This window comes from Durio zibethinus, chromosome 5 (genome assembly GCF_047325235.1).
Source record: "Durio zibethinus cultivar Kanyao isolate XHJ-2024 chromosome 5, ASM4732523v1, whole genome shotgun sequence".
NCBI classification, from domain to species: domain Eukaryota; kingdom Viridiplantae; phylum Streptophyta; class Magnoliopsida; order Malvales; family Malvaceae; genus Durio; species Durio zibethinus.
This window is the reverse complement of record NC_143166.1, coordinates 34,474,892-34,493,069: the sequence shown is the minus strand read 5'-3', so window position 1 is coordinate 34,493,069 and position 18,178 is coordinate 34,474,892. Positions and strand designations below refer to the sequence as shown.

Genomic DNA, 18,178 nt, shown 5'->3' with positions numbered 1-18,178 from the left:
TGAAATAGATTTATTTTTGTTAAATTTATCGAATTCATAATAAATTATATTTAAGATTTTAATAAGTCATAAAACAAATGTTATTAATTATTAGTAAACAAAGAAGCATGCATAATATTGACAAAAAAAAAAAAAAAGGCTTTCTTTGTTTTCTTAATTAGTAGACAAATGAAATCAATATAAAAGGACAAAAGAAAATAAGTTATCACCCCATGCCTATGGTTAAATGTAAATACCCATCACTAAATCCATTTGATTTCAAACTTTTAATTTATTAATTTCATTATTTTCTTAGAAAAATAATTGAATTCAATATTACAAATTAGTTTTAAAATTTTTGTTTATAGTCAAGTCACATAAAGCACTTCCTTTTTTATTTTAAAAAAATCTAGATGTGACCTAATGTTTTATATTATTAATTAGTTTTGATCTGTGCGATGTATGAAATTTCATAATTTATGAAATTTTAATATAACTAAATTAATAAGTAAAAAAAATAATTAAAATGAATTAATTACCTCTGAAATTATCCAAATAAAAGGTGCTATTTCTACATTTTGAAATTACTATTTTTATTAATATTATTTTACAATAAATTGATATAGTTATGGGCTAAGCAAATAGTCAACCCATGTTGAAGTGGGCCACTAGTATGGGCCCAAATGAAATACCACCGAGGTTGGAGTGAAGGCGTTCGGACCGGGTCCACTCCGGTTCAAGATCAAGGAAGATTCAGCAGAGATTGTGGCAAACACCGCCTCAAAAGGCCATACCTTTATTATATTTATTTATTCATCTTTTCCTCATATTTCTCTCATGTAATTTAAACCCTAACCCTAACCTTTAATTCCTATAATTGTAAATTTCCGTAGATAAAAACATCAAATTGCAGCAATAGAAGGTAATCGTAAAAGCAATTGATGGAGATGCAGTTCGCTCACAGTTTGTTCGAGAGACGCCCCATTCTCAAATCCAAGGCTCCCGCTGTTAAATGGTTCAAGGAATGGTAAATTAAGCCTCCTTTTTATTTGAATTAAGTATGGGATATTGATTTGAGTGTTCTTTTTAACAAATCGAGGGTCAATTTGCTTTGATTTCTAGCATATATGCCAATTAGATATTTTTAACCAAGATTTTGACATGATTTAGTGCTCAACTTCTCCTTATCATAACCTTTTGATGCTTTGTATCATACACAATGCCAATGACTGACCTCAATTTTGTTTAGGGTACCTCAAGATGTTGTGGCAACGGGTGGAAAGTGCATGGTTTTGAAGTGGGTAAACGGTTAGTTCTATTTTCTTTTTGCTACGTATTTCTTCTGTTTGATACTTATATTCGTAATTGTGATTCGGCTTCTTTGCTTTTGCACTGGAAAAGTATACGATGCCTTTACAAAGGCTTTGCCCCAAGCGTAGCTTTAGAATAGAAACATAGATTATTTGGGAGGTCTTATCATTATGCCTTACGAGGTTGTTTAGAGAAAAAGGAGAGTTTTGATTTTAGATGGTGATGAAGACAAGAATGCTTTTGAGGGATTAAATCCAGTTCTTTTGACAGTCTATTTGTTTGACGATAGATGTATGTCCATGTTCTTCTTACAATGACTTCTCTGTCCTTTCTATGATTTCCTTCGCCATATTTTCATTACATTGTAGGTTTGAAAGATTCCATGTCCTGTGTGTGTGGTTGTTTAATTTATTTGGAGTAATAGATTCTGTGGTTTGTTGTCAGGCCATAGAGAGGTAATTTGGAAGGATTATCTTGGAGGGAAGGTTTTTTGTAATTTTCTTCTTTATAGATTTGTCCTGCCTAACCTTCCTCACCCAACTGTTTGGTATAGAGAGCACCTCGAAGGGATTGAAAGAGAAGGAGAAAGAGCCTGAAGCACCAGAGCCTGAACCAGAGCCTACGACTGAAGTTCTTTTCCTTTGCAGCTATGAAGGCTGTGGAAAGACCTTTATTGATGCTGGTGCTTTGAGAAAGCATTCTCACATTCATGGAGAAAGACAATATGTTTGTCACTGGGAGGGTTGTGGGAAGGTATCAGATCTAAACCTTCCTACTTTTGATGCAAACAATGAAACTTTCTGATTTACTTCATGAGAAAATTCCTCTAAGATTTAGTGGAGCATAATGAAGAAGTTCTGATATATGTTTGCTTGAGAACCATGAAATGCTCAATTTCATCTTCAAACTGTTTCGTTGGTGGTTGTTAATGTGGTACATTCTGCAGATAAATAGTGTTTCATTCGTGGTTATTAATGTGGTGTCCTTTTTGTTAATAATGCAGAAATTTTTGGATAGTTCAAAACTGAAAAGACACTTTCTCATTCACACTGGAGAAAGAGATTTTGTATGCCCACATGAAGGTTGTGGTAAGGTGATAAATATATCTCATGTTAATCCTTCTTTTATGGTTTACATGCTTGTTGTATTGCACGTTTTGAGTACATTCTCTTATAATTGTCATAATAGATTTCTTCTTTGTTGTTTTAGTTGATTTCTCTGTTCTTCTGGTTCTTAATAATTTTTTCTAACATAATTTTGTGTGATGTGCTCCTTATTATAAATTTAGGCTTTGATGCATTTTCACTTAAACAGAAAATAAAAATTATCTTTGATCAATGACTTGGTAATTTTTATATACCATTACCAAATTGCTATTTGATTTTCTGTTTTCAAGGAAAATTGCTGTTTTTATGACATGCATAAATGGAGTTAGGAGGCTATATGTTCTCTAACTGAATGTGGATTTATGAACTGCTCTTATATAGCGGGAGATGTAGGGAACAATGAACCTTAAGTTTAACTGAAAGAACTTGGTTAAATGCTAAGTGGGGCATTTGTGATTATAGTAACATAGTTTTGCATTATGTCTGACATTTGTGATTTTAGTAATGTAGTTTTGCATTATGTCTGGTGCTAAGGTTTCCTACAACTGTTGTTTTTGCTTCAGGGGCTTCCCGTATTTGTTTATATGTGCATGGGCATATATATTTAGTATAGTTTCCCTTTATATTTGTTATGACTGATTTAAATATGAGAATAACAGGCATTCTCCTTGGATTTCAACCTGAGATCACACATGAAAACACATTCACAAGAAAACTACCATATCTGTCCATATGCAGATTGTGGAAAGCGATATGCTCATGAGTACAAGCTAAAGAACCACATTGCATCCCACCATGAAAAGGTAGTAATGTTGCTGTTATAATCTGTATTCTAGAACATGACATGTATGCCATCTTATTAACCGTGAGATATTGGATCTAATCTGAATTTCACCCTTGCATTTTGTAGAACACAACAGCAGATGTGACAAAATATGCCACACCTACGGAGAAGATAACTAAAACTCCTAAGCCTACTGGGGGTGCCTATGGCTCTGCATCATCTGATCGCCCTTATGCTTGCCCTTATGAAGGTTGTGAGAAGGCTTACATACATGAATACAAACTAAAACTTCATCTAAGGAGAGAGCATCCTGGTCATATGTCAGATGAGAATGCCGAGAATGCCACAACTAATGCTGACAATGAGATGGATGAAGCAAGTGATCAAGATGCTTATGCTGGAAAGCGAGTCAATGGCAAAAGTCAGAAACAACAAAGCAGGGCCAAGCCGAATGTGAAGATGCCCCCTGCCAAGATTGCACGGCAGAAAGTCTCGAATCCTTCTCCTGCCACTTTGCCTGTACCCAAAAAAAAATGGCCAGTCAAAGAAGAAATATATGAGGAAGAGGATAGTGAAGAAACAGAGGAAGATCGTGAGAACGTAGAGGATGGATGGAGGTATGGGGAAAACAATGAAGACGACGATGAAGAGACAGAATATGAAGACTAGAGCACAAACATGCATACTACTGAATAAAGGTGGTGCTGGTTATTTACTATTCCTTCCCTTTATTGGTCCTTTTCCATCATATCAAGACAGAATATGTGTTTGGCTGCGTGATTTTATATGGGGAAAGGCAATGTTATTAGCCTCAGCACCTTTTCTCTTATTCGTAGCTTTCGTATCATGGTCACCATGGATGAATTGCTTATACCGTTCTTCCTGTTTGAGGGGTATGATTTATTGATATATATTCTCATAAATTTATTTTTTCTTGATTATACACCCTCCCTTACTCCCGTTCACTCTGTGTTCCTTTGTGCATGTCATCAACAGAGGTAGCTTGGGACTAATTGGGACAAATATATCTTTACCTATGGTGATATCTTCATCTCCAAAATCCAGGAAACAGGATGGTAGATTTTGGTACAATTATCTATATTCCTATACCGATCAGGGTAAAAAGTAAAAAAAAAAAAAGAAAAAGTAAGAAAGTCATGTCGTTTCTGGGTTGTAAATGTTTTAATTGGCAACTGTCGCCATGTTTTGAGTGAACAACTAACAGTGGCCCCCCATTGCCATTACTACGATGAAGTTGAGTTCCGAAATGGTAACTGAGATTTGGCTGACCGTGCGTTTCCCTTGTACTTGAAACACAACAAAATTAAGAATTGAGCGAAAAAAAGAAACGAAAATAAAGGGAGTTAAACGTTATTCATTTTGTTTCCTTTCTCTTTTTTCCACTTGATGATGGTGGTTGTGGCAGATGGGGGGGATTGGGGGGGGGGGGGGGGGGGCATTGACAGTTTGATACCGTCAAGACACGTCTTGGTTAACCTCTCACTCTTCCAGCAAGAAGGCGGTTCTTTTCATGCTTTTGCCCTAACTTAAAAAGAGCCGTTTCACTTGCCATAAACATTATCACTTCTCTCTCTTTGATCTATAGGCTTCACTTGACCGATTTATACTCTTTCACTCTCTCATGGATGACAATGATAAGAGCAACAATGGAGCTGGTCATGAGGGTCAAGCTCAAGCCAAGGCTGTAAGACGTCGGCTCAACTGCCAAGCAGTGGGTGAACAAGGTGGAGACACCAACATGGAATGCAGGCGCAACATTTCTCTCTCTTCTGGTCGCTACACCGTTGATGGGTGTAGTGAGTTTCTCAAAGGTTCAGCTGGCGAAAATGCCATGCTTTGCGCCGCATGTGGCTGCCACCGGAGCTTCCATCGCAAAGTGGTTCCGACCCATTTCCGGAACTACTCCAACTACCTCTTATTCAACGGCATCCCTTTCGTTCGTCCAGTGCAACAGCCTCTACAGCCGCCTCTACCTCTCATGCCACAACCAGAAATACCCCATGAACTAGTTGCTGAAAGTGCAAGTGAAGAAGAAGGGTTAGAGACTGATGAAGCAAGTGAAAAACGATCAGAATTAGACAGTGAAAGTGAGGATTAGGAAGCTAAAATGATTATCGGAGGAGAACATTAGGACAGCAAGGATGACCAAGAATAAAGGTGGGGTTTGTAAGAATCAACTAAGAATACTTGAAACTAGGTTTCTTTACTTTGCATGCTTCTACTTTTTTTTTTTTTAATTTTTAGTTTTTTTTTCCTGTTCTTTGTGGCTCAAGAGTCAACTGTATGTTTCAAGTTTGTGTTTAAAATTGAAGACTGAAGTTCTCATCTGATGATTATTAAGTTCTAAAAAGAAACATATTTGTCTTAATTCCCATACTAGAAATACTATTTCATATAAATTGAGCTTAATTAATTAGTTTAAATCTTGATTTATTATAGAAAGAAAAAAAAAATTTTATTATTGAATTATTATTGAAATTCAAGAGAATAAAAAAAAGTTAAATAACATGAAACGTATTGGAAGCATGAACCTAAAAGTACAGGACTTTGATTTCGAGATAAATTAAATAATAAAACATAAACCAAATAATTGCAAATGGCAATGTTCCATCTATATAATATTTTTATATATAATTATTTTTAAAAATAATGATAAAAATTGAGTTCCTTTCAAAAAACAGACATAAAACAGGACAAATAAGAGAGTATTTCATATAAAATCATATATAAGTAACAATTATAAGTTGACATATATAAAATTCAACAACAAGGGCTAGAGATGCAATAAATAAAAAATTAGATAGGTTAAAAAAATAATTATAACAACCAATTGATGATGTTATATATAACAAATCATTAAAAAGAATATACTAATAATAAAAATAATTTATGCGATGACAAAAAGAAAATATGATCGTATATAGACTAAAGTTTAATTTAGATAGATAATAAAATTGAAAACAGTAATAAAATTTATTGTAACTGCGGTTGAAAAAAAAAGTTATTGTAGCTGTAATTAAAAAAAAATTTTAATAAAAAATTTATGTTGACTTGATCTTGTTAGAGTTAACATTTGGATTTAATTGAATGTACGATAAACTTAATTTGATGCGGTGAGATCTAAATGGCTACTAATATGAGTAAGGATTTATGTGATGACAAAAACAAGATATGATTAAGAAATCGACAAAAGAAAGATTTTATATTAAAATTAATGGATAGGAAAAGATACAATAGAAATGCGATAAAAATGATTGTAGATTAATATAAATCAATAAAAAATAATTTTAGATAGATAAAAATCGACAAAATTATTTTTAAATTAATGGACTTATACAACAAAAAGAATAATACTAACAAGGAAAATGCATAATTAAATGCATGTTATAGAAGAGAATCATTGAAAATAGACAACAGTTATTAAGAAAAAAAAAATAGAAAACCTAAACTTGGCAGGAAAAGAGTAATAAGGGCAAAAGTACTGAAGTAACATTAAAACAAACATAGATGCAATTTTGAATGGGATAGAGATTTAGAGTGCATATTTCAACACTCTAGTTGCAGTGCCTTTCATTTTCAATCTATTTGAATTTCCTTAGCAACATGATTTGATCTGTTTCTTGGGCATAAGTTAAATTCAGCCAAGAGCTTAACTATGAAAATTACTTCTCTAAGTAGCAGGACACGTCCTAGCTTCATTGTCACAAAACTATCACTCTTCTAGTACAGAATCTACTTAAACTCAACATGATTTGTCACAAACCTGTCACTCTTCTTTGATGCTTATGGGCCAAACTCAAAAAACAGACGTTCATTTGCTAAAGACATTACTGATAATCACTTCTCTATGGCAGCCATCATGGAAAGAAACACTGATCAGATCAACATTAATGCAGTTCTTGAGGTTCAAGCAAGTTCTGTCCGAGGGATCAACCGTGAAGTTTTTGTCGAACAAGCTGAAGCGACGCACATGGAATGCAGACGCAACTATTTATGTAAATAGCCTCCATTGGAGGCTGCATCATAGACGGTTGTGGGAAATTTGTCTAGGTAGGCCAAGACGAAACCAAGGAAGCCTTGCTTTGTGCAAAGTCGGCTTTCACCGGAAAGTGTACTGCCTCCACCCCATCTACGAGACACCAGATACTACATTATGAAATCGATCATCAGCAGCATGGCTGATGTGATCACTTGTTGAAATAAAGTTCACATGTGAATAAATAATCTCATATCACTAAAAAATATAAATGAGATGTCCTATATATACATAAAAGATTCAAGAATTTAATAATTTAAAATTTTGAGCTCAAATAATGTCTAACATGTATGTATGAATTTTATGGTGTGCTCCATAGACTCCAATTGTGATAAATTTCTTAGTAATTAGTATCAAGATCACGAGTTCGAGTTTCAATAGTGTAATATTGCTGAAAATTATTGGCAGATTAAAGCCTAAGTTCACTAGAGATTTGAGGTTGTTTGTCAGATTTGAATGGTTAAATTTAAGAAGAAAAAGCCTCGATAAGACTCATATTGTATGAATACAATGTATTTTTCTTTTTTATATTTTTATTAATATTAAACTTTTCTATTCTAATTAATAAAAAATTAATAATATCATTAATAATAATAATATTACGAATATTATAAATAACACAAATAAACTAATCTTTTTTCTTTTTTTATACTTTTGTTAATATTAAACTTTTCTATTCTAATTAATAAAAAATTAATAATATCATTAATAATAATAATATTACGAATATTATAAATAACACAAATAAACTAATCTTTTTAAATCTGTCTTACATCTTCAAATAACTCGAAAGATTAAATAACTTGATAAAATAGATTAACTAATCTCACAGTTCTTCGAGTGCCAATCTTAAGAAATCATTAAAAATCTGACCTAAAAGTTCACTAGAGATTTGAGATTGCTTACCTCAAAAGAGGTGTTGATAATATTTATTCGCATAAAGAAAAACCAGATCTAGAGGTTGTTTAACCTGAAAGAGATGTTATAGGATTTTTTCGTATGAGTAAACTCAAAGATTATTGATAAAACGTTTACATATGAATAAAAAATCTCACATCACTAAAAAATATGAATAAAATATCTTATATATACATAAAAAAACCCAAAAACCTCTATGCTGTGTCCTCATGGGCTCCAAGTGGAACTATGACAACTTTCCCAACATCGCTATCACTTCCCAAGTATGAATCAATTGAAGTTCAAGGGTCATCCTTCCTAATTATGAACTAATTGAAGGTCAATGGCCATCCTTAAATCCAGATGAAGCTGAAGTGAAGCCTGAATCTGACAGCAGGGACGAAATTAATCAGCCCTTAGACATTAACAAGGGAAAAAGATGGGCGTATGCTAAAGCTTTAATTACACTTCTAATTAAACCTATTAATTATGACTTTGATTTTAGTAACAAAATAATTACTGCAATCTTTTCAAACTTCAAATAGGTTTTTCCTTTTTTTTTTCCCCTTATTCATTTTGCCGTATTAAAATGATTACCGTTGCTTTCCACGACCAAATTGTATGAAAAATGAGAGACAAGTTAAACACAAAAACTTTAAATTAAATTAAGACCAAACAAACCATGCATACAAGAGCTTTAAACGTTCAAAGAAACTAAAAACAGCCAAAAGCAACACATGACACATATTGAGTTACATTACATAAGAGAACAACGAAAGACGACCCTTCAAACAAACAGACAAGACAGTGAAACAGAAGCCCTAATTTGAACGTCAGCTTTCATATATTATTTTCAGATACATGCCCGAGCGAGCTTGGAAGTTCATCTGATCACATAGAATCCTTCCGACGCCTGTTGTTGTTCAGCCAAACGATGAACACTGGCTTGGTAATTCCAAGTTCCTCGCAAAACTGTTGTACCTCAGCATCATCGTGTCTCTGGGTCCTCCACCCTAACTTATCAGCAAACCGCATCATTTTGGTCTTCTGCTCCATCGTAAGCTTAGTTCTTTTTGCTCTCTTCTTCGTGTTTTTTCCTCTTCAATCTCTGCTTCACTCAGTGTTTCGGACCCTGCATCAATATTTCGGTCCCTATTGAATAAAAAAGTCTCACCAGTGAGTCCATTGTGGGATGCTAAAGGCAGGGGTGCCACCAATGGTCTTTGAGGCGGCATTGGTTGAGGCAGAGGTTGAGCAGTAACGTTGTTGTAGTTGTTAGGGGGATCTTTGCGGTGGAAGCTGCGATGACAGCCGCATGCAGCACACATGAATACGTCGTCATTGCAACAAATGAACTCACCACAACCATCAAAAGCATATCGGCCAAAGGAAGCTGCATGGTTGCGCCTGCATTCTTTGTACCTGCAGATTCTCTCAGTACTCTGATCTGGCACAAGGCTGCAGCATCTTTGGACCGAAATGGGTTCAACCTCTACTGCAGCCTCAACTTTGATCTCACCATTGCTTGTTTCTCCTTCCATGAGAGCGTTTGTTAGTGATTGTCTGAGACAGTGAGAGAGGTGATAATCAGCACGGGTTGTGTGATAGGTAGGCAAGTGAAACGGCTTTTAAAATTGGTGAGAATTGCATCATGGGAATCGCCAGTTGTAAGGTGATTAAGCTGGATGATTGACAGGTTTGTATGTTTGAGTTCAGACGTGTCCTGAAATAAGTAATGGTAATTAAGGTGTTCTCTTTTGCGTTGTATCTTTCTGCATTATGCTTTGTAAACACATCTTTTTGTGTGATTATCACATCATCTCTGAAACAAACGACAAAAGAAAACCTGCATCCCACTTTCCTAGAGTTAAATTAAATTAAAGACGTTCTAAAATTCACTATTCTTGTTTAACTAAGCTGCAGCCATGCAAGCTCAAATTTGGTTGAATCGAGGCCACGTAGATGGTAGAGTCAAATGCTTCTCCTAGAACATATAACATGGAAATCTAGCTTGTTTCGATTCTGTATGCCAATCAGGTTTCGGACATTAAAATTTAAGTTAATTAAATCAGAGTGGAACTGTTGAAGAAACTTCTTCCAGGTTAGCAATCGTGAAACATGTCCACGACAAAGATTTCCATCAATCCATACTACATACACGAAAAAGCTGTGTTGCATTTATACATGCACGAACGAGCGCAGTAGCCATATCGGGTTCTTGCAAGGGAAAGCTTGTATGGCTCGTGTATATAGCAGTGTCCTTTGAGGCTTTATTCACGAAGTACGTAATGAACAAGGACCTAATTATATGATGGGGCTTGGACTGCCATAAAATGAAGTCTCTAGTTTGAATTTCTTTTGATCACTGATCTAAATGGTGCAAGTTATGTTTGGGCCTTACAATTTTGCTTGTCTGAGTTGCAAGGCCCCAGCCTGATGTCCAGTTTCTGACTACAAGCCTGAAGCCTATAGGAACTCAAGCCTACTCAATGAATATCAACCCACAATTAGATGGGCTTTTTCTCCAGTAAACTGAGTCTGATAACAAATTTGGTTTCGCGAAACCATATGTGAACTATGAGGAATACTGAACAAGGGCTACTGGTTCACCCTAACAACTATATGTGCGTTTGTCAAGCCCAGACTTTTGTTGGTCCTTTTCATCATTTTTCGTCTAATTTTTCTTTATCATGACGATGAGGTTGATCTATGGTATTTGTTTGGCATCCGTTTGAAGGATGCATTTTTTTAAAGAAATAGTAGTTATTGTTTTACATTAAATTGTAAATAGAAACTTTATATTTTTTCAGTTAGATATGTTGCTTTCGAGCTTCCATAGCTAGCTAGGGTCGTTCGATAATTATGGAGAGTTTTAATTCCTTGTATGGATTTTGAGTTTGAAAAGATATTTTTATATTAAATTTAAATTTAAATTTAATTGATTTATATAATTAATTTTAAAAAATAACATTTAAAAAATTTAGAATTCAAATTTTAATTCTTATAATTGCTTATCATATATACAAAAAATAATAAATACAATTATGAATAAACAAGCTTTATAATTTACTGTAGCAGTGGTTAACTTTCTTCTTTTAATATATATACTATAAAAATTGAGTTATCTCAATAAGTAAACTGTAAACAGCTTGTCTACAAACTTTTAAAAAGTTGGAAATTGAGTATCCAAGCTTTGACTATAGGGATTACATAAAGTCTAATCTTTCAACATTGTTTTGAATTCAGTTGGGCCTATTCACGCAACAATTTGCCGCCGTTCATAAGTTCTTGCAAGACATGTGATCTCATATTATCAGCGAGGCTAGCGATCCTAAAGCATCAGATATGAAAAATCCCTGGAATCAATTATGAAAGTTTGCATCAAATTTCTCTCTTGTTGGTGTCGTCCTATTTTTTTAGTCTATGAACGGAAGGAAGATGAACGTATTTTTTATTTTGGATCCACATATGTGTTTGACTATTTGACATTATCAGAGAAGATAAATAAACCCTAAAACCCTTTATGCCAAGTTAATATCTCAATTGTCATAATGACACCCTTTCTTTTTCTTTTTCTTTTTTTTTTTTCAGGGAAAGGTATAACCCGTATAAGGAGAAAAGAGGAGGAGTTTTGGCTCAAAACCAGAACTTCTATGTCTTCATAAAGCCTTCTTAGCCACTTGATCGAGAGGACAATGTAACCTTTGATTTGTCACCTTATACATTTTATTTATATTGATAAATTCATCGAAACATTTTTAGTAGTCTAATGGATCAAATTAGACAACACGACATAATGCACCAGAAACCCCATGGTGCATGGAAATGAAAGAGAACATTGCTAAATCTTTTATTGGCTGGAAACAAAGAAAAAAACCTTAATACCTGAAGCAAACAACTAGGACGTCTAAAACTGAGGATGATTATCAAGCTCCTTACCTCACTTTGATTCTATAGGAGTCCTCACCCTCTTCTTTGCAATAAAGAGTGACTATAGCTGTAACCCTGGGTTTAACAAAATCCCTCCACTCAGAACCGCCGATGGAGAACATGTTGCCTTCTTCACTCGTGCATTTAAAGTTCCACCATTGTGACCCATCTGTATCCTTCAAGACACTAGAACCACCAGGTAGTGCATTGCCACGATAATGGAATCTCAACCTTGCTTCATGGTTAGCTACAAGTTGGACTTTCACGATCTCCGCCATTTCTGCAGGCTCCCAAATATATAATAGAATGCTTCACAAAATTTTCCCTTAAAAGATTGTAATCTGATTGCACTTTTTAAGCTCTTTGTGTGTGAAGTGGTTTGTCCCTCCATTGAAGGGTGTGGACATCAATTTGTCCAGACAAAATACAAAGTACGTAATATAAAGGATTATGTTTGCTTGGGAACTATTAAATGCTCTTCAAACGGTTTGATTGGTGGTTGAATTGCGTTATATTTTGGCTTTAGAGAAAAAGCTGAGTTTTGCAAATCTGAATTTTGCTTTTATATGGTGTTGAAGTATGCCTGGTTGCTTACTTTATTTAGGAGAATTTGTAAGGCAATAGAGAAGTTATGTGCAAGACTGTTGTCGGTCGACAAGGATTATACAGTTATGTGCAAGGCATGTGCAACGATTATACTTTTTTTGTTGACATTTTCCTCTTTATAGATTTGTCCTGCCTGATCTTCCTCGTCTAACTGTTTTGTCTAGAGAATTTAGAGAACACCTTGAAAGGATTGAAAGAGAAGGAGAAAAAGCCTGAAGCACTAGAGCCTGAATCATTTTCCTTTGCAGTTATGAATGTTATAATATGTAAGTCCAAAAATTTATTCGTTAAACATAATTTTAAAAGTTATTATCAATAATTTTTTAGTTATGATTAGTCATTTAGATAAATTTATCACTTTTTAAAAGAGAAATTTTAATTTTAATTTAATATTTTTTTGAAAAATAAACTCCAATCTACGAAACTAAATTTAGAAGTATAGTTAGGAATGAGTAATAGTATAGCACTTTCATGACATTCATTCAAAAGATGATACTAATTAATTTTATGTTATTCAAAACTTAAAATGTATTTATAATTTTACTAAATAAATTTAATATTAAAAGTTAATTTCAAAATTATGCTAATAGATTAATAGCAAATTTAAAAAAACTTCATATCTCTTAGATGTATTTATGAAAACTAATATCTTACTCTAATAAGACTTCAGTGGATTTATTAATATATTTTAAAAAAATTAATTATTTTCAAAATCAATAAAATCTTTGAATAATTTTATAAGATTTTATTTCAAAACACTTTTAATGGTTTGATAAAATTTTGTTTTAAAATTTTTTTATGCATTTGTTTAAAAGAATCATTAAATTTTTTAATAATTTGATAAGTTTTAACTTAAAATTTAAATTCTTTAATAATTTAATAAAATTAAAAATTTTATTTTTCTAAAAAATTAAATTTTTTAATAATTTGATGAGTTTAAAAGAAAAAATTACAGTCTAACCCACGTGATGGCTACGTATTTATGGGGCGTAATGAAAAAACAGTGCAATGAAACTTCGTGAAAAAAGGTTGGAAAATGGAGTGTGGCGGCCAGTGAAAGAAAGAAAAAGGGTGGGTCGTGGTTTCGGCTGAACTTTTCTTTTGATCTTTTCCTAGTACGATTGTACGACTTGTTCGGAAGTGGCTATCCTTTTGGTTTGGAGGATACGATAATTAATGGCTATCCTTTTGGTTTCTGTCCAAAGGAGGTAATGTTAATTAATGGGTATCCTTTTGGCTTTCGTCCAAAGGAGGTAATGACAATTACTAGCAGATGATAAAGTTTAGATTCTATACACTGAATTATTTTATTAATTAAATGAATCAAATAATGTTATTTTATTAATAAATAAAATTTTTAAAAATTAATATTTATTTATTAATAAAAAAATATTATTTAAAATATTAATAATATATAAAATTTATACAGATAATATATCAAATGTAAGTTTATAAGAATAATCGTATGGCCCATTTCCACTCTGCAGTACAACGCCACGTGGTGCTCTTAAAACCGCTGGTCCCACTGACCTCTGTCTGTTTGATCAATTGCCCAAGGAGCCAGAAAAAGATCGTCAGTTTAGCGCGATTTAAGGTTTTAAAGTGGGAGAAATAAAAAAAAAAAGAAAGATATAATAAAGCCTTGGTGTGTGATTTGGTCACTATGAATATTCAGTTCAATATTGTACAAAAATATGTCGTTTCCTAGAAAGTTTGGGTGGCCAGGGGAATTTGGTATGGATTACATGGAGAAAAATCGTTGCTTTGGAATATAGAGAACAGTTTAGGGTACTCGGAAGGATTAAAAAATTGAAATATTGTGCTTTAAACCTATAGCCCCTTGTATTAAGGGCATGTCAAGTTTGGAGTGAGAGAGAGGGGACGTTGATTCAGAAACAAATGGTAATACTAGTGTTCTTTGCGTTCTCTATTCTTTGAACCTAATTGATAGGTGAAAACGACTGTTCGAAATATTGCTTGGAATCAACATATTAGAAGGGAATCTTTCCTGATCGAGCGTAAGTTTAAACCCACCATACCGGTAAATGCTCTAATAATAATTTGGTATGATTTTTATTAATTGAAATTTTAAGAAAATTTATCTTTATATTTTTCAATTATTTTTTAAAAAATAATTTTTTTCTTAAAATATTTTCCAAATCTACTTTCAATTATTATTTTCAAGCAATTAAAACTTCAAGAGTTTAGATATGCGTATGAAGAAACAAATGAATGAACAAAAACAAAGCAAAATAGTAAATAAATGAAATAAATAAAGTTAAAAGAGAATACCCCAGTAAATGTACTCATCCTGAGAAAGAAATCCCAGTAAATTTGGCGACAACCCCCTTTAAACATATTCTCCTCATTTCTTAAATCTATATATATGTATATATATTTTCATTTCTCACAGGGCCGTTGTTGATTCGAACCAAGCCTCACTCTGTTTGCTCAAAATCTAGTGCTTGACTACCATGCTGGCCACCATACTCTGTTCGCCTAAGGCACCGACAACTTTCATTTTTGCCACTTTTTGCCTTAGCTCATCTTTCTCTCCTGATCCAAACTATACAAAAGGAGAAATCTGAAAACCCACAATAAACCCAAGGAAACTATCCAAAAGACTTCCGACTTTGAATGAGATTTACATTGGACTTCTTACTTCAAAAGTCATTTACGCCAACATAACTTCATCACCAGAAGAATTCCGTTCCAATTCAAAAACCCTTCGGAAATTCACCAGCACTTTTATTTTTCACAAAATAAATTGAAATTGAACGTTATTACAAATAAAAATAAAAATAAAAATAAAAATAAAAAACAAAACAAACAAACAAACAAACAAACAAAATTAAAGATAAAAAATAAAATAAAATAAATAAAGAAAATTATCATATAGTTGGTTTGGACTCTAGACTCCATCCAAATTCAAATAACATAATCTTCTTTCAAAATCTGAAATAAAGTATAATTTAAAACCCAATATTAACCAAAATTAAAATGTGTCAATCTAAAGCCTAATTCAAACAATTTGATCAATGAATTTTTTTAGGCTCAATAACAATTTAAAAGGGAGCTTCGAAGCTTGATAACAGTTTAAAAGAGGGCTGATTTACACCTAGGGATGGCAAAATAGACGGGCGACCCGTGACATGACACGGTCGAGCCCATTATTTTACTATAGTACTCATGCCAAGTCAGACACGACCCTCTTATTCGTGTCGCGCTGGACTGAGCATTTCAAAGCTCACAATTGACACAGTGCATGGGTTGGCATCCCAACTAGGATGAGTTTTAATTCGATTGATTTCAAAAAATAAATTATTTAAAAAAAAAAAAATTTCGAGTAAGGTAGAATATTATTAAAAAAATTAAAATCAGATTGAGTTTAAATTTTAAGTAAATCTAATTTGATCTGACTTGATATTATATAAAAAATATTTTTTAATTATTTTAATTATATATTTATATAATTATATATTTAAATATTTATAACATAAAAATAATATTTTATATTTAAAAATAATATTTTATTAATTCATGTCAAATTAAATCGAATACAATTTATATAATATAAGTTGAGTTTGGATATTAAAAAATAAAAAAATTCAAATCAAATTGAATTCGAGTTTAATAAATATAAAATTAAATCGAATTTAAAGTAAAAACTCATCGTGTTTTGATCTGTTGTCAACTTTATATAATACAAACCTCTAATTAAGCTATATTTAAATCTAACATGACGTGATTCATATTTTATTGACAAAATATAAAATTAATTAATATTTTATGTAAATTTTATATGAATCTAAAATTTTAAATAAATTACAAGAAAAATAAGATAATCTTAATTAGAATATAATATGGTCTTTAATAAATTAAAAAAATAAAAATTCTAGCATATCTTTTAATTGTGAAATTATTTTTTATTTACAACAAAATGTTATGGGGTCGTTTAGGATCAATTTCATTTCACGTTTTATGTTTTTGTTTTTAAAATTTTGCAAGAAAAAACATAAATTCGATTTGGTAAAGAGATTTTTTTTCCACATTTTAGAAATTGGCAACAGAATTTCCAAAATAGTAGGAAACATGATTTTTATGTTTTGGACAATTTCCAGAACATATTGAAAACATGTTTTACGAAAAACACGGAAAGTGAACAGTACTCTTGTAATGAAGTCTTGATTCGAATCTATACAAGAGTGTATTTTATCCCTTTTATCATTTTATCCTTTTTATTTTTTTCACACAAGCACATTTTATCCTTTCGACTTGCGGGTTGCGTCAGCAAGCAATTTGCTATGGTGGCGAATTAGAAAAAGGCTTCCCTATTGCGATTTAAATATTAATTATGTTTGTATCAAATTTAAATAATAATTGTGTTTGTATCAAATTTAAATAATAATTGTGTTTATATACCTAGAGTATGAAAATATCACTATGTAATTTTTAAAATCATAACTTTTAAGGGGAATTTTATACAATAACAAATGAAATAATTTTAGTCATATTTCAAAATTAAAAATAAATTTGTACCTTACAAATAATATATTACAATTATATATTGTTATTACAATATATTTAATGTTCGATATTAATAAATTACAAAATTAAAAAAATTACATGTCAACTTGCCAAATATGTTTTATATTTTCAGTTTTTAAAATCTTACAACAATATTAGTTAACAAAACATATTTTCTGTTTTCAAATTTTCAAAATAAACATGATAAAACCAAAAACAAAAATTGACAACGATTACCAATCTACCCTAAAGTTTTAAAAAAAAAGAATTAATTTTATTTTTTTTTATAATTCATGATCTACTAACATCTCATGTATTCATAATTCCATCGAAGTTTTCTCTCAGGGCAAATGGAATAGTTCTTAATTAAAAAAATAATAATGTGAAAAAAATTAAAAAAATTATTTGATGGATCGTAGGTTAGCACGATAAGATCTATATTGATCATGGAAATGTGTCGTGCTAAATATTTTTTAATAAAGATTGTGCTTAGCATGGCTTTTTTTTGTGTTGGGCCAATGCGGCCCATAATAAAATAATACCAAACACTGGGCTGTGCCAAGCCGGCCCATTTGGCCCATTTACCTCATTTATTTCCACCTCAACTTTTTTTAAATACACCGTACAAATTGTATTACAAATTTAATTTTTAATGAAATTACTTAAATATCAACTAATTAATTACCTTTTTGTTTTTCACACTTCCTTCCCGAAATAGATTTACAAAAGTTCTTAAAGATTTTCGAAAATAAATATCCAAAAACTTAAAAATTTTCAAAAATAAATGACCGGAAACGTTTAAGAACTTCCGGTTTTCTTTTCCGAAAACCCTAATTTGAATGTCTCATATATTATTTTCAGACGCATGCATAAGCGCGCTTGGAAGTTCATCTGATCACATAGAATCCTTCCGACGCCTGTTGTTGTTCAGCCAAACGGTGAACACTCGCTTGGTAATTCCAAATTCCTCTCAAAACTGTT

The 18,178-nt window shown here is 32.0% G+C and overlaps 2 protein-coding genes across 4 annotated transcripts; one reads left to right on the top strand and one right to left on the bottom strand.

Moving 5' to 3' along the window:
- Nucleotides 1-774: 774 nt before the first annotated feature.
- On the top strand, nt 775-4,118 carry LOC111282406 (zinc finger transcription factor YY1-like). Of its 3 annotated transcripts, none has more exons than XM_022870473.2 (6): nt 775-1,006; nt 1,229-1,287; nt 1,844-2,043; nt 2,294-2,378; nt 3,135-3,199; nt 3,307-4,118. In XM_022870473.2, exons 1-6 carry the CDS (start codon nt 921-923, stop codon nt 3,847-3,849), a joined length of 1,038 nt encoding a protein of 345 aa, XP_022726208.1. In that variant the 5' UTR covers nt 775-920; the 3' UTR covers nt 3,850-4,118. The 3 variants fall into 3 exon arrangements, with proteins under 3 accessions (XP_022726208.1, XP_022726207.1, XP_022726209.1); XM_022870472.2 differs by having other exon boundaries at nt 2,294-2,383; nt 3,056-3,199; XM_022870474.2 differs by lacking the exon at nt 3,135-3,199 and having other exon boundaries at nt 2,294-2,383.
- A 4,799-nt stretch (nt 4,119-8,917) lies between these two features.
- On the bottom strand, nt 8,918-9,986 carry LOC111282989 (zinc-finger homeodomain protein 2-like). Its single transcript, XM_089760436.1, has 3 exons — nt 9,981-9,986; nt 9,266-9,759; nt 8,918-9,233 (listed from the first exon to the last, which is right to left on the bottom strand). Exons 1-3 carry the CDS (start codon nt 9,984-9,986, stop codon nt 9,026-9,028), a joined length of 708 nt encoding a protein of 235 aa, XP_089616562.1. The 3' UTR covers nt 8,918-9,025.
- Nucleotides 9,987-18,178: the final 8,192 nt, after the last annotated feature.

Coding starts and splice junctions, on each gene's coding strand:
- LOC111282406 (XM_022870472.2), top strand. CDS start 921: ATGGAGATGCAGTTCGCTCACAGTTTGTTCGAGAGACGCCCCATTCTC. Junction 2,044..2,293: donor ACTGGGAGGGTTGTGGGAAG/GTATCAGATCTA, acceptor TTAATAATGCAG/AAATTTTTGGATAGTTCAAA. Junction 2,384..3,055: donor CACATGAAGGTTGTGGTAAG/GTGATAAATATA, acceptor TGAGAATAACAG/GCATTCTCCTTGGATTTCAA.
- LOC111282989 (XM_089760436.1), bottom strand. Junction 9,234..9,265: donor GACCGAAATATTGATGCAGG/GTCCGAAACACT, acceptor CAGAGATTGAAG/AGGAAAAAACACGAAGAAGA.